Source organism: Solanum stenotomum, chromosome 12 (genome assembly GCF_019186545.1).
Source record: "Solanum stenotomum isolate F172 chromosome 12, ASM1918654v1, whole genome shotgun sequence".
NCBI classification, from domain to species: Eukaryota; Viridiplantae; Streptophyta; class Magnoliopsida; order Solanales; family Solanaceae; genus Solanum; species Solanum stenotomum.
Window position 1 is genome coordinate 21,437,122 of NC_064293.1, and position 25,797 is coordinate 21,462,918.

At 33.2% G+C, this 25,797-nt stretch overlaps 2 protein-coding genes across 2 annotated transcripts in view; one reads left to right on the forward strand and one right to left on the reverse strand.

The window, feature by feature from the left end:
* Window positions 1-25,797, reverse strand: part of LOC125847223 (uncharacterized) — a 923,078-nt gene that overhangs the window by 625,268 nt on the left and 272,013 nt on the right. The window lies entirely within an intron of this gene.
* On the forward strand, window positions 1,830-7,140 carry LOC125849126 (uncharacterized). The gene is made up of 3 exons (XM_049529147.1): window positions 1,830-2,273; window positions 5,745-6,282; window positions 6,573-7,140. The coding sequence occupies exons 1-3, from the start codon at window positions 1,869-1,871 to the stop codon at window positions 6,929-6,931; spliced, it is 1,302 nt and encodes a 433-aa protein (XP_049385104.1). The 5' UTR covers window positions 1,830-1,868; the 3' UTR covers window positions 6,932-7,140.

Here is a 25,797-nt window from a genome sequence, read left to right on the forward strand (position 1 = left end):
GGGTGTTACAAAATCAATCTTGTGCGAAATTATGACCGTAACATATAAAGTATGGTTTGTGCCTCGAGGCATAAAAGATTTTCGCAAAAGTTCTGACATTATTAAATGAAGATATATTCTTTAGTGGTAGATGCAATGAGACTTGTTTCAGTCTGGAAATAGATGTAATACTTCAATACGTATAATGAATGATTATTATGTCTAACTAGACAGTGAAGGTTATATGAAAATTCTTGAAGGATTTAAAAGGTTTTAAAGGAATTACATTGAGTGTCAAGTGATTTTGAGATTGCTTAACACAAAGAAAGAATCTTTTCAATCGCATGAAAATGATAAGAAAATATTATGTATTAGTGGTATTGTTGCACCTGCAGATTATTGGTTATGTAAATAAAAGAAGATTATTTGTTCTACATAACGAAATTTATATGAAGGGATTGACATATTATCATTCAAGTTATATCAAGAAACTAACAAAGAAAGTGACTCAGTACATAGAAAATGTGCTTTTTTGCTTCAAGAAGAAAAGATGAGCTTCAATAAAATTGAAGTGATGAATCTCCAAGTCATAAATTATTTGATTATGTAGATGGATAATATTTATTTGATCTGCATGAAGCTCAATATCAAATGGGCTATTTGTTAACATATGGAGCCACAAAAATATCTTAGCATTCCAAGAATCAAACACTAGTAACCACTTCTTCAAATGATGTAGAAATTATACTAATCTATGAAGTAAGTTGGGTATGTGTTTGGTTGGAATCATGGCCTACCATATTCAGGAAATAATATCATAGTCGGGAGTAAGTTGTATCACACTGAAGTTATATCAAGTTAATCTACAAGAAAATCAGTTGCAAATGAAAATGTCCACAACATGATTGTTTCTATGAACGAGTTGAATGAGCAGTTTTGCTAGCAATAGCGAGGTAATGAATAAAGTAATTTTTCAGAAGTTTGGCTAAGATGAAAGCCTTATCATATCGATGAAATCAATAAAATAATATATCAGGATTAGTTCAAGAACGTAGCATTTTTGTGAATGTGATTTGATCAGAAAGACACTATCAATAATAACATCTAAGAAGTTGGTATATAAGATTGGATGATATCATCACAAGAAATTAAGCAGTGTTTTAAACAGGGGAGTATAACACGCGTTGTACCTTTTTTTTTCCTTGACCGAGGTTTTGTCCCACTAGATTTTCCTGGCAAGGTTTTTAATGAGACAACAAATAATATATATTAAACGATAGTATACTCTTTTTCCTTCACTAGAATTTTTTCCCACTAGATTTTACCCAGTAAAATTTTAATGAGGCATATTATCTATGGACATTTTAGGAGGAGTGTTATAAAATATTATATTGTGGATTTTCATTACACCTAGAAGTTAGTCTCACCAATTATCTTCATTACTTCCCTCCATTATGAAGATAATTTCCACCTCTATGACCATTATTCTGTTGGCCTTACACCTTCATAGCCTCCTCCTTTATATTCATGATTAATGTCATGTTTGTAACTAACATTTTATATGGCTCTCTCTGTTACACTATAAATAGAGGCATAATGATTCATATTGTATACACTTCATCTTCTATATTTCTTGTCTTATTTTTTTTCAATTAATTAATAATGAACATTTTTCTTAAGCGGTAATAAAAAATATTTAGCATTAAGAGTAATATTATTGTATTAAGAGTCGGTAAAGTCATTACACACTGATATATATATATATATATATATATATATAATATAGCTAAAAGTATGACGGTGGGATAGGGGAGTATTTTTGTTGAGAAAAGGTATATGAGGAGTAAGGTGTGGTTGTTTAGGAAAAAGAAAAAAGAATAGAGAGAGTGATGAGTATGGATCTAGCAGTGGTGGACTATGGTTCGTGCAAGACGAGACCATCGGCGCTTCTGAACTCGATATTTATGACGACGGTAAACGCAGCCGCAAAGAGCCTTGTTGCAATAGCTTCGAATGCTAAGGCGGCAGACCAACAAACAGAAAAGTGGAGAGCAACAGACCACATGAGGTTCATGTTGATGCTCATGACTTGGTTAGCAGTTTGGGTTCTTAGGGTATTGATGGATCACTGTCCTTTCTCTACTGCTTCTTCCTATTCACTTGATGATTTAATAATGTTGCCATCAACTGGAGCTTCTTCTACTTCTGCTTTTGATTTAGTGCTTCAACAAGATTCTACTAATTATATAAAACCACCACCTTCTGCTAAAGTTCTTGGTAGAGCTCTCACGCATGTAAGTTTTATCCCTTATTTTAATTTATTGCTTGCAAAGTACATACATAATTAAAAATCAAACAAGGCCTTTAAATTTTGATTTCAAACATAGCACATATATATATTGCCACTAAAGGAAGATGCGTAACAACTACTTACCTTGTTGAAAACTCATCACCTATCATCTCATTCTGAAAGTATTTAGTTCCTCCCTCCGTCCCATTTTATATGACACTTTTCAGATTTTCAAATTCAAACAAGTCTATTTTTTATCGTAAGTTTTTTATAGATCTTTTTGAATTATAAACTATTGTGACTTATAATATTTTTTTTGGGTAATTTACAAATATATAAAATTTATTTTAAAAAATTGAAGATCTCATGTGCAAATTTCCGTACAAACTTGAAATATTTGACTCAAAAAACGAAAAGTGCCACATAAATTGGACACAAAGGGACTAATAATTTTGAAGTATTGAATTGTAAGATGTATCTTGTTTCTTAAATTGATCACTCAACTAGGATGGGGAGCCATACTTATTAGCGGTCCTCATTATATTGATTTACCACTCACAACTCCTTGGGATCGGTCCGTTGCTTAGCGGACTGAATTTTTCGACTATTTAAGATTAAATTCATTTATTTATTTATTTATGCTAGGAACGTAATTAAAATTAAACTTCAAATTAAATTATTTATGTATGCTTGGATGGTAACTAAACTAAAATTTAATTTTGGGATCTGTTCTGAATTTGTATCAATTTGGACATAATCAGCCAGCAGGAAGTACTACTTTTGTAAGGTTTGTTATTATAGGTACAGAAATAAATCTGTCGTTTTCGGTCTGCCGTTACTATATACTAATAATAGATTTTGGTATGCATGTAAATGCCATGTGTCTTTTTCTTTAGACACCTATTTTAACTTGTCACCTCTCCTCTCGACACGTCATTTGTGTTATCTCAATCGTCACTTGCGTGTCTTAAACATAGGAAATCAGATGCATTATCATGCCGTAAATTGACCTTCAATTTTTGTTTTGGTTATTTCCCTTATTTATTTATTTGAATGAGTATTAACTAATTTAAAAGGGGAAAAAAGACAAGTAATAATGTGTACATTGTCGTTATAAATCATCGATCATCGATCACTATGAAATGAAAATTTAAAATTAAGTTACTTCATCACTTTTTATAAGCATTTTTTAAAAAAATAAATAAGTAAATACGACACATATCTCTGAATAGAGAGAGAATTGGTTAACCGCTTCATGCTCATTGATATATATATAAAATGTAACATATATACCAGGAACATGTACATATATGATATATATGTACATTTAATTTATTTATGAGGGCCCAAAAATTTATACCCTTCCTCTCAAATTAGGTGGCACAATTTATGATGACACAACGGTAATTTTGAAAATTAATTAAGTTTTTCTTTGACTAGAATATGACTTTTGAATATTTTAGATAGTTAATTATTGTGTTCTATAATATTTTTAACATAGTTTTAAATATATAATTTTACCTGAAAAAAACTTAAATCTTCTATGATCGTTTTCTTGGTTAAAATTTAGAAGTTTATCCCTCAATATTTCAATGTGACATATAGGTACTTTATTTGCACTCTCTAAAATATATGATAGTAAAAGAGTTGAATAAATCTCTAATTCGTGGATTCTATAATTCTATACTTTTTTCTTAATTAAATTCTTCTAATTAATTTAAACATGCGATTTTTCAATCTTACCATTTTATTACTAAATGATGTCTCACTGACTATAGATTAAGCACACACAAAAAAAAGTTGAAGCAGGAACTCTTTATATATATATATATATATATATTTTAAAAGGAGAGTTTTAACATGTTAGTTTCTTTAGTCATTAATAAAGAAATTTGAGGGTATCATAGTTTTTGAAATATTATTGCAAGATTTGCTTGCTTTAAGTTGTCCTCTATGTTTAGCTATTTTGACCTTATTATTAACTCCCAAAAAAAAGTCATCTTTTTCATTTAAATTACAAATCATGTCCTAAAATTTAAGTGAAATGTCATGGAGTATGGTGGGATCCACTCGTTATGCTTTCCAAACCAATACATAACACTACCGCTATAATTTTCTTCATATATTTTTATTTCCATTTGAATTTGGTGAAAGACAATTACTTATTTTTATAAAGATTGATATTAAAGTGTGTAAATTACTCTACTCTATTCCAGTTAACTCCACATATCATTTGAATCTCCTGAAGGATAATTACTTGTTCATACCCAAGTGTATTTAAAGTGTATAAATTTATTATAATTAAGTAGTTTAATACATTTTTAGAAAAATGAATCATTTTTTACCAATACATAAATAATATACTTTATTACATATAAATCGTTTTTAGTATTTACTGGTATAATGTTTTCATGAATATAAACAATTTATCATTTGGCAATCATCCGCCATTCATGAATCGAGAATTTATTCAACTTTAAGTATGCACTACTATGTGCATATGATCACTGCTCAATAATTACTTAGGTGTGTTCGGTACGATGAAAAATTTTTTTTAGAAGATGATTTCTAGAAAAATAAGTAGGATTTTTGTTTTACTTATTTTCTTGTATTTGATCATACGCAAGTAAAAAATAACTATTCTAAAAGCATTTGTATCTAATTTAGAGAAATACTGTTGAGGGTAGTGTAGTGGTGGTGGGGATGAGGATGGGGAGCCCAAGAGATGAGTTAAAGATGAGGTGTGTTAAAAGGTGAGAAAGGTCAATATGAAATGTCACTTGTGAATCTTGTTTTCCATATGCCCATCTTATGAGTAATTTTCCTCATTTAAAAAGAACAAAAAACTTATTATCCTAAAGAAAGAAGAGTAATTTTCCTCATTTGAAAAGAACAAAAAACTTATTATCCTAAAGAATACATCTTTAGATGCATAGACTTTTTTTTCTCTAATTTCACATAATTTTTTGTTTTATTAACAACATTGGTCCTGTGCCATCATCCTTAGTTATTAGGAGAGAATAGACTAAGATCCAAAATGGTAAACTTACCATCGGATCCGACATCGTGTTAGTCCTCTTTTCGGATTAAGGACTTTTTCTATAGTAACGATCTATAAATGGTAACACAACAGTAAAGATAAACAAACTCGGTGTAAATCTGAACTATTCTGGATAACAAGCTTCGATTAATTTCCTTCAACTTAGAGTGCATATAATGTTTTGTTCTACGATTTCCTTTTAAGAAGAAAATAATATTGGTACTTGTTTACTTTTGTTGAATGAATTCTAGGGGGCGTTTTGACAACCAAGATGGATGGACAGGTTCGCGTGAACCTAATAGTTTTGATCTAAACTTCGATTTTTGTCATAAAAGATCCATTTAGTGTGTACAATTTATTATTTTAGAATCCAGTAATTTGGAAAGGGCTATAATGTAAACTGTTGACTTATTCATTCGAGGGAATATATTTCAGATACTAGCGTTGCTAAATGAGATTCCAGCTTCGTCGAGGAAGTACCAGTTTGCACTGGGGATGGCTGACAAGATCATAGATGAGAACACTAAATGCGGACACTTAGAGATGCTCCAAGTTAATCATTCGGCCCTGGCTTCAGCATTCACGCGTACATCTGGACTTCTTTATAGCTCTTTAAAGAGACCCCGTATGTCAGAGGATTCATGGACATGGCCATCACGCATTCTTCGATCCCTTCCTTTGGGATCTTTTGTGGCGTCATCACTCAAAGGTTTGGGCACATTTTTTCCATGGGTGGGAACTGCCACGAGCCTCTTTCAAAACAAGAGCGAGCTGGCTGTTCCCGGTCATGAGGAGAGTGTGAACGACTTGGCAGCTGAGAAACACGCACAGGAGTTGCTGTGGATAACAAGTAAGATGGTAGAGTGCGGTGCTGTGGATGAAGCTTTGGTGCAATGGAGCTTATCTTCTGGCTTGGCTTCCATTACTCTCTTGTCTAATCTCAGGGTGCAAGGATTCATTGTCAAGATCACAGGTGTGTTCAAATTATTATTATTACTAAATTTTTTAAGTGATATATATAGTTTGACTTGAGATTTATTTTGAACTCTTATGACTTGACATGAAGTCTTAAAGTATAGTAATTTTAAAAAAAGCGATTATTATTATTGAGTTTTGCCATTTGGTGGTGTAGCGATATTAATTGGATATATAGTTTGACTTGAGATTTATTTTGAACTCTTATGACTTGACATGAAGTCTTAAAGTATAGTAATTTTAAAAAAAGCGTTTTTTATTATTGAGTTTTGCCATTTGGTGGTGTAGCGATATTAATTGGAGAGCTTAACAAAGTTAAATATGAAGTTCCAAGACAAGTGAAGTTCAACATACTCGTGTTGTGGATTCCGCTGTTGTGTTATGCAGAAAATGGAGTTTCATATCCGGTATTGACAGGATATGAGAAGGTGGAGATGGAGAAGACAATGAACGAATTGATCAGTACGCTACCCAGCATTGATCAAGAGGTTATTCTCACCAACTGGATGCAAGATTTCATGACAACATCTTCGGACTGGCCAAATCTCCACAATTCATATGACCATTGGTGCCATTCCACTCGTGAGTTCATTCCAGGAGTTATGCATGAAGGAGGACAACTTTGTGAGTCTACTCTATATATATAAAATATAGTTGTACTTGGGATGTGAGTGTTTTTTCGTTGAAGACTCTAGGACCTGGATAAAAGTATCATTTGGTAGTGCACTTTAGGAGTTGAACTATCTCTTTAGTTATATATATATATATATATGGCTTTCCTTTTATCTTTACCGTTTGTATGTTTTCTTTATAAATAAATAAATAAATAATACTACTCCTACTTGTCTTCTTGTAATTATACTTTGATGAATAATAATATACTCATTCCATTTCAAAAATAATGACTTCCTTTCCTTTTTAGTTTGTTTGAAAAGGAATATTTTTTTTCTTTTTTTTGGTAACAATTTAATTTCAGCTTTCCACGTGGCATGTTTAAGGCCACAAGATTAAAAGACAATTTTGTACATTTGACATAACTTTAATTTAGGACCACAAGATTTAAAAATGTTCTTTATTTTCTTAAACTCCGTATCAAGTAAAACTACACCTTTTTTTTAAATAGAGGGAGTAATAGGCAACAAATTAGAAAAGAGTTATCATAGACATGAGGAAGAGTTTTCTTAGAGATGTCATCATGCATTTTTAGTATCCAGATCTTCGCATATATATAATTTGATCTATTTGCGTTCATCTTGTTGCTACATCTATCTCTCTATCTATCATAAGAATCATGAAAGAATAATAATAATAATATATATATATAGTTGACACACGCATAACAAAATTTAATTTCAGGTGGAACATTAATTAATACATGGCCTACTTTAGTGTATTTTTTAAATGTCTATCAGGCTTGACAAGTGGATTATTGAGGTTTCGTCATGTGGAAGCATGCATCACCTTAATTTAGACTTAGATCGGAATTAGTATATATATCTCGACTAATGAAACAGCAATGAAAGAGTATGAGTTTCACGGGGAGCTAATTTGTCGAACCAGTGACAACACAAGTACACAACTATAAATGCGTCATGGAGCTTAGCTTGGACTTGATGAAGATATTAAGTGTTGACCTACTAACCATCATAAAATACATTACATTTACGGCTCGTAGGTCTTGGCATGGACAATAGCAACCACAGTTCAGTACCTCAAATTTTGGAGACGCTCAACCATGGTGAAAGATATGGACCGTATCTTATATTTATGGTCCATAAATCAAAAGAGGAAACTCTAAGAATAATTCTTACTTATGGCCCAAGTTTATTTGTAACCAAGTAATAACATAAATAATATTTAATGAAGAATAAATCTCGTCCGTACATTGGTTCTTTGATGGACGAACCAGATTAAGTCTTAACCTCTATAAATTGGTCCTTCCTCCACCCATTAGGGTTACCACATATTCTCTACAATAGTTCTATCGTTGACGGCTGTGGTAACGTAAGGTTAGGGCAAGAAGGTAGAAATCAATTTACGACTAACGTTTCCACTTCTTTCTGTGATGATGTCTTCCGCATCAGGTATGTGTACCCCTAACGATTTCTATATAAGATTATCGTGTTCAAGATCTTGGTATTATGTATTAAAGTATTTAATCTTACATGTGGCATCCGGCCTCGATTGTTTGAACGGATAATCTTACATATATATATATATATATATATATATATGAAAACAAGTATCATGTAACGCAATGAAAATTTTGACACGAGAATGTCAACATTACAGTCCCTTAAGCTTTTGTACGTGTAAAACTTTTGTTTAAGCCATAAAAGTCTATGATCTTAGCCTTAAGTAAATAAATAATAATAAGTACTACTAGTTTATAATTGAGATTGGAATTGCAATTACTAAAAGTTGCTACTCATAATATAGACATCTATTGCTTTGGAGTTGTTCTACTTCAGCTATTAACTGGGAAGAATATGGACAGTCTAAATATAAAGGATCATGATTATATAATGTATTGTCATGCAGATTCAAATCTTAAGACAATATAAATTCAAGAGATACATGTAATAGACATACCACTCTAAACAAAGTCATGTGCATGATGCACCATGTGATAATTACATGTACAATTTACTTCTACCTACTAATAAAAAGAATAATCTAATGAGTGGTAGAAGTTCCGGTTTAGTTGAAGCTCGCTAAAAGAGCAATCATATATTTGCTAATGTAAATTAATACTACAAAAGAAAAATCACTAGCTATTTGATTGGTAATTGTAACATCAAGTATTTGTAGTATTTATTTGACTAAGTAATAAGTAATATGTGTACTTAATGCAACATAGTTTGTTAGTCATCAAATTGATCAAACTAGAGAAATTAACGTCTACACATGTAATATTTATGATCACTTGATGCATATATTATGTTTCTATAGTTTGTTAGTCACCAAAAGTGGTCAAAGTAGAGAAATTAATGTTTACACATATAATATTTATGATCACTTGATACATGTATTATGTTTTTATAGTTTGTTAGTCACCAAAGTGGCCAAACTAAAATATATAAAATTATTCATATGCACAGAAAATTTATGATATTATGTGTGCATTTGTATTCATACAGTTTGTTAGTCACCAAAGTGGTCAAACTAGAGAAATTAACGTCTACACATAAAATATTTATGATCACTTGATGCATGTATTATGCTAGTCACCAAATTGGTCAAACTAAAATGTATAAAATTATTCACATGCACAAAAATTTTATGATTTTATGTGTGCATTTGTATTCATATAGCTTGTTAGTCACCAAAGTGGTCAAACTAGTATGGTTAAGAAAAATATGCATTCATAAAATTGTCATTTATCTATGAATGTTAATTAAATGTCTATATTGAAAAATAATTGATAGCACTCAAGAATTTACCCAAAGACTAATCTATCACTCTACGAATAGTGAAAATTATGAGGTAAATTAATATTTTTTAGTCAGACATATATTGTATATCCAAAGATGTCGTATATGTTTGATAAAAAAAATTAATTACCTATTAAAGATTAAAAATGACTTTTAAATTATGACAGTGTGTCGTAATATCTACCCAAAGGAGAATGATGATGTACTTTTATCGTTTTCCTGAATTCACATTATTTTCTGATTTGTGAGCATGTATATCTATTTGCAGTTATTCCTCTTCATTCACATGCTTTGTCTGTTACTTTGTCTGTTACTGTGTTCAATGGAATGAACTTCTCTAAATGGCATGAACAAGTTTAGTTCCACTTAAGTGTGATGGATCATGACTTGGCTCTGTTGAATAACAAACCTACTATCATTACTTATAAGAGCAATGAGGATGATAAGTCTTTTCATAAATCATAGGAGCTCTCTAACAGATTGAGTCTTATGTTCATGTGAATGATTATTGCTAACAACATTAAGAGTACTATTCCACAAATATAAAGTGTCAGGGAATACCTGAAGTTTGTGGAAGAACATTTTCGTTCTGCTGATAAGTCTCTCACTGGTACATTAATGGCAAAACTCACGACCATGAAGTTTGATGGGTCGCGTAGTATGCAAAATTATATCATCGAGATGACCAACATTGCAGTAAGACTTTGAACCTTAAGGATGAAAGTGGATGACACCTTTTGGTTCAGTTTATTCTGAACTCATTTCCTCTTGAGTATGGACCATTCCAAATTAACTATAACACTATTAAGATAAGTGGAATGTCAGTGAATTGTCCAGTATGCTTACTCAAGAAGCGTCAAGACTTAAGAAATAAGGAGGTCACTCCATTAACTGCATGGGTCAAGGAGCTGGTAAAGGACTTAAAGTGAAGGCCAACAAGTTTAAGAAGAAGAAAGCACCTGCTAAATCTCCACAGGATGCTCATAATGAACTCAAGGCTGATGTGTGTCATTTCTGTAGAAAGGAAGGACACTATCGCTAAATGAAAGTTCTGCTTATTTATGGCATATACGTTTGAGTCATGTATCCAAAGAACGATTAAAAAGATCAGTAAAGAATGAGATTTTTCCAAATTTGAATTTTATTGATCTTGATATATGTTTGGATTGCATTAAAGGAAAGCAAACCAAACATACCAAGAAAGGTGCCACAAGGAGCACTCACCTTCTTGAAATTATACACACTAATATTTGCGGACCCTTTGATATTCATCTTTTGGTGGAGAAAATATTTTATCACATTTATCGATGATTTTTCATGTTATGAATTTATCTATTTGTTGAAAGAAAAATCTCAAGCAACAGACGCTCTCAAAGTGTACGTTAATAAGGTTGAAAGACAATTAGATAGGAAAGTGAAAATCATTAGGTCAGATAAATGTGGTGAATATTATGGAAAATATAACGAATCAGGACAATGTCCAGGTCCATTTGTAAAATTTCTTGAAGAATATGGCATATGTGCACAGTATACTATGCCACGAACACCTCGAACAAAATGGTGTTGCAGAAAGGCGTAATCGAACACTTATGGATATGGTTAGGAGTATGATGAGTAATTCCTCATTACCCAAATCATTATGGATGTATGCTCTTAAAATCGTTGTATATTTATTGAATATGATTCCTAGTAATGTGCGGAAGCTAGAGTTTATAATCCACATGAAAAGAAATTAGATTCTCGAACGGTAAGTGGTTACTTTATTGGTTATCAAGAGAAATCTAAAGGATATAGGTTTTATTTTCCAAATCATAGTTCGAGAATTGTTGAAACCGGTAATACAAAATTCATTGAGAATGGTGAAGTTATTGGGAGTGTTGAACAACAAAGTGTGAAAATTAATGAGGTAAGGGTAAATGTTTTATTGCCCATGAATGTACCTACTTCCGCACCAATAACAAATATTGTTCCTCTTGTTGAAGAACATTTTAACAATGCTGAACAACATTTTGGTGAAACACTTCAAGATGGAACTAACTCACAAGTATCTGATGCAAATGAATCACAAATAGTGTCATTAAGAAAACCTCAAAGAGAAAGAAAATCGGCCATTTCAAATGAATATGTGATTTATTGGCAAGAGTCCGATTTTGACATTAGAATTAATAAAGATCCGGTTTCATTGTCACACACCATAAAAAGCACTGAGTCTAATAAATGGATTGATTCCATGAATGAAGAGTTAAAATTCATGAAATACAACAATGTTTGGGATCTCGTTCAATTACTAGAAAGTTCTAAAAGAATCGGGTGTAGATGAGTCTTCAAGACCAAACACGATTCAAACGGTCATATTGAATGATATAAAGCCAGACTTTTTATCCAGGGATACACTAAAAAAGGAGACATTGATTATAAAGAGACTTTTTCACCTGTCTCAAATAAAGACTCGTTAAGAATTGTTTTGGCTTTGGTAGCTCATTATGATTTAGAGTTACACCAACTGGACATGAAAATTGTCTTTCTTAATAGAGACCTCGAGGAGGATGTTTATATGGACCAATCAAAGGGCTTCGAAATTAAAGAAAAAGATAAAATGGTGCGTAAACTAAAGAAGTCAATATATGGACTCAAACAAACCTCATGACAATGGTATATAAAGTTTAATGATCCCATAACATCTTTTGAATGTAAGGAGATTACCGTTGATAGATGTATATACCAAAAGATCAGTGGGAGTAAGTTTATATTTTTAGTTTTGTATATTGATGACATTTTACTTGCTGCTAATGATTTAGGCATATCGCGTGAGATGAAAAACTTGTTCTCTATGAAAGTTGAAATGAAAGATATGGGTGAGGCATCCTATGTGATAGGGATAGAAATATTCCTTGATAGATCACAAGGATTATTGGGATTGTCTCAAAAAGGTTATATCGAAAGAGTTCTAGAAAGATTTAACATGAACAATTGTTCAGCAGGAATAGTTCCTATTAAAAATGGGACAAATTTAATCGCATGCAATACCCAAAGAATGATGTAGAACAAAAAGAAATGGAAACAATTCCTTACTCTTCTATTGTTGGAAGTTTGATGTATGTTCAAAGTAACCCTGGAATTGATAAATGGAAAGCTGCAAAGAAAGTTTGTGGCATGTTATGAAGCCACAATTCATGCATTATGGCTGTGAAACTTTATTTCAAGACTTGGGGTTGTCGACACGATTATCAAGCCACTGAAAATTTATTGTGATAATACTGCAGCAGTATTCTTCTCCAAGAACGATCAGTACTCCTTATATGCCAAACATATGAAATTAAAGTACTTTACTGTCAATGAAGAAGTTCAGAAACAAAGAGTGTTACTTAAGAATATTAGAATTGATGTTATGATTGTAGATTCGTTAACAAAGGGCTTATAACCAAAGACATTTAAAGAACATGTTCAAAAAATGGGTCTTGGTTATACTTATGATTAATATTTTAAAGATGTTTTTACACTATAATCTCAATTATGTGTTTCTGATCGATATAAATTAATGAATTTCTTATTTCTCATAATGGTGTATGCATTATTGTTTTGATATATTACAAGATAAGTCTCTATGAGACATTATTGTGGACCGTAATGTTATATGTTTTATAGCTTATGAACCTAGTATGATAAGTTGCTAATGCAGTAGTACATGGAAGGAAGTATGTAACTTAAAATTTATGTACAACTGCCATAACTCGCATTAGTAGTTTGTTATATTTTGATATGTATGATGGACATTATAGAAGAGATTTATTTTATGCACAACTAATGTTTATGAAATATTAATGTTATATGGTCATTGGGCCAAGTGGGAGAATGTAAGAATAATTCTTACTTATGGCCCAAGTTTACTTGTAACCCAAGTAATACAATAAATAATGTTTAATGAAGAATAAATCTCGTTCGTACATTGGTTATTTGATGGACGTACCAGATTAAGTCTTAGCCTCTATAAATTGGTCCTCCCTCCACCCATTAGGGTTACCACATATTCTCTATAATAATTCCATCATTGACGACTGTGGTAACGTAAGGTTAGGGCAACGAGGTAGAAACCAATTTACGACTAACGCTTCCGCTTCTTTCTGTGATGATGTCTTCCGCATCAGGTACACACCCCTAACGATCTCTATGTAAGATTATCGTGTTAAAGATCCTGCTATTATGTATTAAAGTATTTAATCTTACAGAAACCACAAAGAAGACCATCCATGAACCATAAATCCTCGAACCCATGGTCCATCCACGAACCATAAACAATTTCACCATCCATAAACTAACAGAGAATGAAGCTCAAATTAATATTGTGGATGATCATGGTCTACCTGCATGACAGTATATTGCATTCATGATCTATAAAGATGAATACGGTGGAGTTCCAAAGTGGAGTATTTATGGAGGAATAAAAAATATACATGGATTGTATGTTTGTTTACGATCCGTTAATGATGTCAAACATGCATATATTTTTGACAGTTTTAAATTTTAAATTTGTGGGCCACTATAAATATTTTGTAAAAGTTTTAGGAATCCCATAGTGTAGAGATCAAATTACATTCTATTCCTATTCTTTTCTAATTTACAAAAATTCCCTAAAATTGTTATCATCTAGATACATCCCATTAATTTGGATACATCATATTTGATACATTAGACAACTAGTTTGTTGAGATTAAAAAGGAAATCAAATATAAAATTCAATCTTAGTTCACCAAATCATGCCAATCAAATTGATGTCAATCTCTCCCAAATAACAACTCCAAACAGTTTAAATTTTAAATTTTCTTCTCACAAATATCTCTCAAATCGTAATATATTAAAAAAAAGTCGATAATTTTTTATAGTTATGTATCATATGAAAAAAACTATGAATATGATATCCTCTGATTTATTTATAAAATAGTGTTGCAGATACTTAACAACATGTGATACATCACAACATCTGATACACCACAACATCTGATACATAACTATGTTATGTACATAATAAAGTTATAACAAAGTTATGTGTCATATACATAACTATGAATATGATACAATCTGATTTTATTACAAAACATTAGTGTTTATGTATCAACAATAATATTTGATAGTGTCTACATATACCCAATCCTCTACTAGTTGAATTAGGCTGGGTGTATGCATCGTTAGTTAAAGAAAATGAAATTTGTAATAGTTGTGTATCTAATACATAACTATGAACATGATGCATACTAATTTGTGTTTCAATAAACTAGGGTCATGTATCAAAACTAATATTTGAAAGCGATATATTGTACATGATAAAATTGTAATGTATCATAAAGGTGAAACCGAATGAATATACAGTAATTTAAGTATCAAATCAATTATATACATTAAAAGATTTGCTGAAAGCAACAAAGAAAAAAATGAATGCATTATACATTAATTTAAGAAACAAAAACGACTAGATACAGTAAAAAATTGAACGCATGTATCAGAAAAAGATGAACAACAAAAAATCAAAACAAATTCAACAATCTAATTTGCTGAAAGCAAAAAAAGAATGATGAAAAAATCTTTCTAACTTTCTCTTTTGTTTTGTATCAACTTCCATAGCTTTTTTTCACTTTCAATAATGGCGTCACCCATGGATCTCGACCCAAAATCCTTATTGGAGCCACCAACACCTCGATCTTTTCCTCATTTTAAACCGGTTTTTCCACAATCAATTTTGAAGTTGAAGATGCATCCTTCATCGACTAAATTTGTAGATTTGAAATTGCCATTGATAAATCGGAAAGAGAAAAGATTTGAAATTTGAAAATAGACTGGTGAATAATTGGTGATACCATAGAGTGATTTTAGGCATGAAAAAAAGGATAAAAAAATTTGGGGGTGATAGTATACTAATGTATCCAAAAAAGCAAGGGAGATTATGGAAAAGAGAATTTTTTGTTATTTTTTGGAATGGTAGGGAGTAATAGATAATAAGGTAAAAATGATATGTAGTTAGATAATTTTTCCAAATATTTTTGTAGGGTTTATATTTGTATGAGTTATTACAGTCTCTAGGATATCGTGTACGAATAAGTTCTCACTTATTTGTTGTTTTTGGGAAAATTTCGATAATATCTTAGAATAGTTTCTACATCATTTTTGTAGGAAATTATGATTTGATTATCTTATTGGTGTTGTTTACAGAATTAAGAATAGTTAAATTCTATACTAAGGTTGTGAGACTGTCACGATCCAAAATTTAAGGTATGATAAAAACCTTTGCTAATCCCACCAATAGATAAGTCAAACCACCACTCAACACAACAAGTAATAAAGCGAAAGAAGTACAAACAAATAACTTATAAAGAATTTTTTACCAAACTAAGTCATTATTTAAACCAATTCATACGTTGTTAAATTCTTTTACAAAACTAGTATAAACGTAATACTCAGTAACATTTTAGAGTATAATTTATTTTAAAAAATTCACCTATGTGAAATATTGTGGCTGACGACGTTAAGTTTAGAACTGTTACTAATATTAATGTTTTCAGCCTAATATGTTACTCTTAGTAACGTTTTAAGCTTTAAACGTAATCTAGGCCCACATCAATTATTTTTCACCCCACTAAAATATATGGTGTCGTTTATCTTATCAATTGTGAGTTTTAATTTCAAACACATTTACCTTCAATCGTGAGTTTTAATTTCAAACCCATTTACCTAAAACCCTTATGCAATTAGAGAAATTTCCAACCCTTCCACATGCGATTCAAGAAATCTTCAGCGAAATCTTTAGCGCTTATTCACTTGCGATTCAAAATTGTCTTAGGCTTCAAGATTAATTGAGAAAGTTATTGTTCAACTCTCTTGAAGACATCCGAAGCTCGGTATGAAGTGTTGTCAGAAGCTTGAAGCACAAATTTCCTCTAGAACAACTTGATTTCAAAGTATGAAGTTTCATTATAAAAATATGATTTTGTTACTCTCTTTTATCCCTCTTAAATTATAGAATTTATGATTTCTACAAATTACAGTCCTCCAACCATCTAGGTATTATAAAGAAGGAAGATTAACAATAAATTATTTTCATAAACCTTATGAAAAGCTTGGAACATAGTAATCTTTCTTTTTTTGAGGTATGTTTTTTCCTCATAAAACAGTTGAAGAAATGCTTGAATTTAAGAATTTCTATCTTCTCATTTTTATATCGTTTTAGTCGTGTGTTATTTAGAAGATTCATGTATGTTGTAAAGTGAACGTTGAAAAATATTCTTTTCCAGTAAAACACTTGCACCAAAAGGAGTAATTTCTACTTTCTTGTTTCTTTAAATATTTCTAAAGAGAGTGAAAATTAAGTTATCAAACAATTTTTGTACTACAATTGAGTTTGGTTTGATATAAGAGGGAGAAAAAGATTGGGGAAATAAAAGGTTTGGTTGAGGAATATTTAAGGGAAGAGGAGATGAAAGTAGAATGCCAAAAGTCTCTTTTTGGCATCTCTCTGCCTTTTTTTCGCACTTTCTTTTCTGCCTCTTTTAATTATTTCATTTTGGCAACAAATAACATGTATGTGTTTGAGGAGTAATTGGCGTGACGTGCTAGTACTAGTTTAAAAAATTTAGTGGATGTTATATGTTATTGTCTATTTAATAATTTCAATCTCATATGTGAATTTTATTTTGTAGGTAGTTTTATGGCGGGTAATAATGCATACCAACTAGACCCCGGTCCACTTGAATCATCTGTATTAATAGAACAACTCACCCATAGATCACGGGATATATGGGATGGAAATGTTAATATGATTCTAAATATGAGGAGGTGTGATGGTAAATTTTGGGACCTCGTAAAGAAATATCTCATCACTTCTCAAGTCTTAGAAGTGATTCAATTATCTAGATTGTATGGTGTTTATAGGTCTCATTGGCCTATGATTGATCGTAGTTTGATCACTTCACTAGTCGAAATATGGTGTCCTATGACACATACATTTACTTTAGGAACAGGTGAGGAAACTATCACCTTGCAAGATGTAGAGGTGTTGTATGGCTTACTTGTGAATGGTGATCTTGTACTTGATAATGAGCCAATAAGGACTATAGGAGATTGGTAAAATATTTGTCAATGATTATTAGGTTTTACTCCATGTCCTCAAGGCTTCAACCGTAATAGCCTTAAGGTCTCTGCACTTAATGCGCACATGCTAGGGCAACCACAATTGTCGGGCATGACAACACAAGATATGGATTATCACGACCCAGGGGTACCCCCTAGATATAACATGGCGTACTTGAGCCCGAAGGGGTCGCATACAAGCCCTTAGCATAGTCATAACATAAAATCATAGAAAATACGGGAAATTTAAAAACTTTCTTTAAGTAAACAATCGAAAAGCATTTCATTACAACAGAAGTTTTTACTAAGTCTATGTCTCAATCCATCTATGAATAACGCGAATAAAAGTCTTGGGACACAACCCATAATAAGTCTAAAACATAGGAAATGACATAAAGGAACATAGTGGGTTTGTCCTCGAAACTATGAGGACTCACCAATTCTTCAAGTTTTCAAACGCCTTAGAAACCTAGCTTCCAAAGCAACTCAATCTCCAACACCCTACATTTGATTAGAATGTAGGCAATATGCGTTAGTACAAAATGTACCAAGTATGAAAGCTAGCACAACATCATAAGAGCATCTCAAATGGTTAGTCAACATAAGACATAAGCATAAGAGATAATAACATGATCATAACACAATCAACATAGCCATAGAATAATTATCAACACAAGCATCATATAAACATAATTCAACATAAGATATATTTAATGAGCATAGGAGATACATCATATTCTTGGCATAGTCTTTACTTAGACTTTCATGGTTACATACTTTGACCTTAAGTCCTTCACATTACAAGAGAACTATTTCACAAGCCACCTCCAATATACTTGTGCAATGCAAGGATTGGATCCCATACTAACATCCAAGCTAAGTACCTCTCTTTGGTCATTCTTGGGCATAGTCCACCTTCACATTCAAGACTTAGGTTTCATGTCATCTTAATTATAATATATGTACATGGTCAACTATTAAGCTTCTCTATGCCATAAGGGCACCATACTTCTAAGTAACCCCAAGACACACTTGTGCAATGTATGAAAGGCATCACATACTACCCTTCACACTAAGCATAGCCTTGAAGTCATCCTAGTCATATTCGCCCTACTTTGGCCTCATTATTAGCTTAACTCTCATAACTAAGGAGATCTCTCACCTTTAGTCAACTATAACTAGGAAAGGCAACTCTAGCCCAATCCTATCTCAAGACTCCTCTTTAGTGACCCTAAGTCATACTTGTGCAATGCAGCATAGCACCCCATAATACTATACATGCTAAGTACTACCTTTAGGTCCTCATACTGTAACGACCCGAGAGCACCCCCTAGTCGTTACATGCGTATTCGACCTCTCGGTGGTCTCATACAAGCCTTAGCATTCATTCATCGCATAGATCATAAAAGTCACTAAGAATTTAAAAACTTTCCTTACAAAGAAGACATTTCATTAAAAATAGCAAGCAAAAGACTTTCTAGACTTTATACATGATGTCTCAAAACCATCTAATACTTGAATACAACAATGGGACTAAGCCCATACAAGACTTAAACACAATACTAGAAATACATCAAAAGTAACATGTAGGGTATTGTCCTCGAATCTATGAGGACTCACCAAGTCTTCATCGTCAACACTTAGAAACATATCAAGTAGCCATGACATGTCACCATCTCCCAATCCCTACACTTTAGTCAAAAAGGGAAAGAAAGGGGTTAGCACAATTAAGTACTAAGTATGGAGACCATGCAAAAACATGCTTCAATAGACATTTACAAGGAATATATGCTTTCATATCATTTTTGATAAAACCTTCACTTCACAAGTATAAGAGATATAATACAAGTCAACATTCGCATATAAGACCATAGCCAACCATACACATACTCAACATATCCATATCCAACCCATGCTTAACTTTAGAAGAACACATGCCATTTCATTACCATAGGACCTCTACCTAATATAACCTTAAGACACGCTTGAGTGAGACAAGAAGTGACCGCCCATACAACCTCTTCAAACACACTTAAGTGTTCCTCAAGATTACCTTAGATAAGGACATTGCCTTTATAACATAACATCAATAGACCAACATTCTTTAAGAAACCACTTATGAGACCTTCAAGTACATAAGGGGACTTTCACATAATAGTCGTTAGGCTTAGGGAACTCACTTTAGTATCTTCAAAGCCTACTCGTGCCATGTGTAGATAGCATCCCATACTACTACTTACACGTTGTAGAACCTATCCAAGAACTATAGTGCACATCCCACATGATGGGAATAGGCATAACTAACATAGACCATACTAGCTAGGCATGGAATCCGGAGTCTATCCTACACCGTGGAGGTTGTTCTACTTGCCAAGGGTAGAACTAGTAAGCAACCCATGTAGGCACATGGTTTGGGGGATATCCAAGGAAGTTCATTGTGCCTAATCTCATACTCAACTAGGCCACCTTCCTAACCACATCCACTCGGTGCTAGCCTTGTTTCCCATAGAATATTCAATCACATATGTACTAGATAGGGTTCCTTTTCTAGTTCAACCAACTCATAGTACCTCTTCCCAAGAAAAGCCCCATTTCTTAGTCACAGCCAATCAAGGTTCACAAGGATAGCTATCATTTCACTCAAGAAGGGAACATCGCCCTAAGGCCCATCCTTCAAGGTTATACATTTGCTTAGGAAAGCTAGACTTATAAAAGGGCACCATTTCTTAGTTCTGCCGATTCAAGTCTTGACCTATAGTTCCTCTTTTAGCATTTATAGAAAGGGAACCATTTCTTAGTTCTAGCCCACTTCACACATTCATGCATTCAAGACTTTAAGTAACAAGAAGAGACACTTTAGTCTACTAATCAAGTCACAACATTAGCATTTGAGGACACTTCATAATCCAACATCATCACATATATACATCATGAGAAATCATACTTTAAATCACAATGATATCCACTTTACATAGGATCATCACAAGATCACATAAACTCATTCACATCATATCTTCACATATAGCTTCACATAAAACTTTACATATAGCTTCATATAGAACTTTACCTATTAGCTTCATATAGAACTTTACATATAGCTTCATTTATATATGAACACAATAATACAACAATACTCATATAATGCCCTTCATGGCCACAATCATAATTTAAAAGCAACAAGCAACACTTCCACCAAAGGTGGATCCAACCTAAGAAGCAATTATAGCAATATTAAGAGATCAAGCCATCTTACCACCTTTCAAAGGCCATAAGGCACAATACTCAATTCCATGCCACTTATACAATATTCCTCAAGTTAGGTCAACTTATCCTCTTTCCATGGATATCTTCATCATCCTCATGTTCCAACAATTAACAATACAATAACAATGATAATAACAACATTCAACTATACAAGCTAAGCTAAACAATATCCAATAACTAACATAAAGGCTAAGTCCCAATTTATGACCATTCAAGGCTACTACCTCACATTATAAAATTCAATAACAATTTCCAACAATTCAACATAGCTAAGATCATATAAGAACAGCCCACATCAAACCACTCAAAAATCCTTCATCAATTACTCAAAATCAATAGACCCACTTTTGACTAAATTTAGAGAATTTGAGAAGACATGGGTTCATGAAGATTTCTTTCTTAAAACCATCAATAATCATTAATAACAACATAAAACATCATTTAAAAGGTTTTCATGCAAGAACCCATGCTAGAATTGAAATTAGGGTTTTTGGGAGAACTTTAAAAACACTTTGATTTGGCTCCTTGAATGGAAGAGGAATCAAGGATAAAGAATCCCCATAACTTAACCTTCATGAATCCCATGAAATTTGAGAAGAAAACACTTGAAACCTTCAACCCTAGCTTTAACTTGACCTAGCCTCCAATGGAGTTCTAGAGAGAACTTTTGGGGAGAGAAGGTGTTTGATTTGGAAGAATGAATTCTAAAATACAATATACAAGTTTAAATACCTTTAAAATACTTAAAAACACTTAAAACAATAACCCTAATATTACCCAAACTACCCCTCACTTAGTTGGACCTTTTTAAACAAGTCTAACTTGAGTTTTATTTTTGCAGATTTCGTCGGGAAACAAGTCCGAGACGCGGAGGTGTTCCCACAAGTTTCTGAAAATTAAATTTTGAGACAGAAGAGTCCGCAACACATCCGCGACACGGACATACTCCCTCCAAGCAAAACTTCAAGCTACCTTGGCAGCTTGCTTGGCCAAGGTTGGGGTCCTCCTCGGGGACCCTTAGGGTGGACCCCGGGGAGTCGTATCCAAACGTTTTGACCCTAAAAACATTTATTAAGACACTAGGGTCACCTCCACTGATTTTAGACTCCAAACAACACATAAAAACATGAACAACATACTAGAACACACCAACACGTAAAAGACTAGTTTCCGAACGTCTTGGTCGTCCCTTGACATTTGACTTCCAAACTCTTTAAACCGACTAAAAAGGATATTCTTCATTATTTTAACAAGTTATTAATGCATAAAACCCATGTGAGGCTCTACTTTATCCTACTTCATTTTGAGAGGTGTTACACATACTAACACTTCTAGGTTTGGAACCTAGTTCCTCTCTTAACTTTAGAACACTATGAGGTACTTCATTAAGCACATCTTAGTTCATATATGCTTTAGAACACTATGAGATACTTCTCAAGCATGTCTTAGTTCATAGGATATGAAGATTGCTACTAAGATCCTTAACTCAACTATGTGAAGGTTCCCATCTCATGAGACCTAACTTTGGGAAAACCCACACTCTACTACGTAAAAGTTCCCCATTTTTACTTGGATAGTCCTCACATCAACTAGTTGTGGCTCTCCTTTTTTCTTGGAGTCCGAACCCTAACTTGTGTGACACTCCATCTCACTGTCAATATCCATTTGGAGCCAAGCATACACCCCAAGCTTTACTTATTAAGCCTTGCTCAACACTCATCTCTCATGGAAGGATGTCCTTGAAAATCCATCCATGTTCAAGTGATTCCATCACTTTCATCTATCAAGCATTCACAAAGTAGATTAGGTGAGTATATGCCTTTCACTACAAATCCACCTATTAGACTTCTATTCTCTTTTAGGTTTTACTCTCAAAGCCCTAGTGATTCAACATTCATGACTACAAGCCTTGCTCTCAAATCCTTGCTTCATTATATCATCATTCATATCTAGATTACAAGACAAACAAGTAATAAGCTTCATCTTAAGCAATTCTCATCACACTCTTCATTACTAGGTGATTCTTAGTCATAACTCATCATAAAGGTTCAAATCCATCTTTACAAGTCAAGACCCATCATATTCAATAAAGTCTAGTTCAATTCATAATTACATGTTCCTAACCTTGAACAAATACTACTCATGTCATTGATTTAAGAGAGTCACTTTGAACCTTCAATTTGACCTCTAATGGCATAAACCCACAAATATCACATTCATCAATTTAGACTAGGGTTACCATAGAAATCACAAGAAATCATCATAATATCCTACAACAATGCTAAATCAATCATAGTTGAGTACTATCCAACCTTTTGGAATCATACTCAAACTCTACCCACACTTTGGAAGAAACCCTAGCTTAGATTGGGGTTTTCTTCTCAATTTGGGGGAAACTAAGGGGGGGGGGGGGGGGGCCCCNGAAGAACCCATGGATGATTACGCTTCACATACCTTTAATCAAAGCCCTAGCACAAGCTCTCAACAATGGACCTTGTTTTTGACCCAAGCTTCAAGCTCTATCTTCTTCTTCAAAGGGGGTTTTCTAGAGAGAGAAATATTCTATGGAGAGGATGAAGTTGGGTTTTCTTTGGATTCTAGGGAGAATGATTCAAATGAGGTAAACTTAGGTCTAATAAGCGTATATAGTTTCTAGGAAAGGAATAGAATAATGTAGGGTCAACTTTGGTAAAGAACTAAGGACCTAAAACGTTTTAACTTAAAATTTTGCCCCTTGCCCGCTTGAGCTCGCTCTTTGCACCCTTGGCTCGCCCAATATTCCAGTGAGCTTGGAATTTGAGCAATCCACTAGGCGATCTAGGGAGCTAAAGGGCAATCCGCCAACCTGGTTGGCGAGCTGCAACTTAGCTTGCCCTTTGCTCCAGAATCTAGGACAAATGGGACAGCCCACTAGGCGATCATAAGGCACAAGGGCGACTCGCCCAACCCTTTGGGCGATCATGAAGTCCCATCGCCAAAAGGCCCTTCAAAGAACAAGGTTTCTTTCACTCCTTCTTGCTAGCATAGGTCCTTACTTGCACCCTAGACTTCTTCCTTGCTCAATTAAGGTCTAAAACAACCTAGACATTCACTTAAGGGTACACTAACCCACACGATGAGGCTCTAGTTCAGCCTATCATTTTGCGAGTCGTATGGATAATCAAAAGGCTAGGTGTTACATGTTTTGGGTGATTGCTAGTATGATTATGGCAGATACACATTTGAAAGTTTCTTAAAGCTTATGTATCTTCCCATGCTCGAGGTCGTCAATGCAATTAGGCCTTATAGTTGGGGTAGTGCGACCTTAGTGTGCTTGTATCGTTTTCTCTGTAAGTCCTCACAAAGTAACCAAAATGAGATAGCTGGATTTCTACCACTACTTCAGGTATACTTAATATCTAAATAATTCGTTATTAATATTTCTTGTAGTTTAATTACCTAATTATATATATTATGTTTAGATTTGGGCATGGGAGGAAGTTACTGTCCTTAGACCCCAGGTAATAGCACAAAGAGACAACAGAAATATTTTTCCAACTGGTTTACCTAGGGGTCCACATGCTACTAGATGGTACACACATTTTAGTTGGACCAACACTACTAAGCATGTGTTGAAAGTGTTTAGGGATGCACTTGATTCTATGACGGAAGATCATGTACGATATAATATCAGTGTTGTTTTAATTTTCATGTAAATTGTAGTTTAAACTCATTTGTTTATTCTTTTCATGTAGTTTATTTGGGAACCATACTCTGATGATTTAATTGAGAGACTTCCTGACTATTGTCGTATTGGACGAGATATATGGCGTGTTAGAGATCCAATTTTTTGTTGGGATGTTATCGAGGTTCACTTGTCTTATTGAGTTATGAGGCAATTTGGTTGAAACAAATGATACCAACTCCATTTTATTTGATTCAGCACATTTTCACCATGATCGTCGAGGAAGACCAAATACAAATTGAGAGTTGGAGCATGCATAATGGTTGCCTCTTTGCAACCAACGACTTCAATATATTTGTGATGCACCAGTATATCGTGAACCACTTCGATAAGATGACCCCTACCTTATTTGGTTTAGACTCATTACTCGTCTTTTTATTGGTAATCCTACTCTACGCCCTCAACAACAACAAGATTATGTGCCAAATTCAACGGTATTCTAGTTGTCCTTAGTCGATTGGACAACAATAGAATTCATTACTTCTCATTCTAAAACTCGGAGATAGCCAATATGCCTCATGGCCAACTAGTGAGAATGACCCTGAATATGTTGCAACATAATTCTCTATTGTGAAATACTCTCTAACAAAATTTCTAGCTAGCCCTCTCATTCTATCAGGTACCTTCATGATATGTGAACATGGGAAGTGCAAATTAATTCATTTTGCACAATCACATTTTTTTCATTTAGTGAAACACAATAAGGATTACCACCAGTACCATCAACCTAACATGTATTAGATCTAACCTTGTATACCCCTATGGGTATATTCCAATAAAAAAAGTTCCTTTTTGAACTTTCACAATTCTTCTCCCACTTCATTTTGAACCTCTCAGTCCATAATTCATTTGTTTTACAAGTTGGTGCGCTATTTAAGACCTACAGGTATACCATTCAACAGTTTGCTCCAACGAAAGTCTAACCATAGCAGTGACAGACAAACCTCGTGCTTTTTTCAATACTCCATTGAATGAC

Bases quoted from the DNA above. Each gene is read 5' to 3' on its own strand.
- LOC125849126 (XM_049529147.1), top strand. From the start codon at position 1,869: ATGAGTATGGATCTAGCAGTGGTGGACTATGGTTCGTGCAAGACGAGA. The intron at 2,274-5,744 runs GTAAGTTTTATC...AATATATTTCAG, and splicing joins TTGGTAGAGCTCTCACGCAT to ATACTAGCGTTGCTAAATGA. The intron at 6,283-6,572 runs GTGTGTTCAAAT...TTGGTGGTGTAG, and splicing joins ATTCATTGTCAAGATCACAG to CGATATTAATTGGAGAGCTT.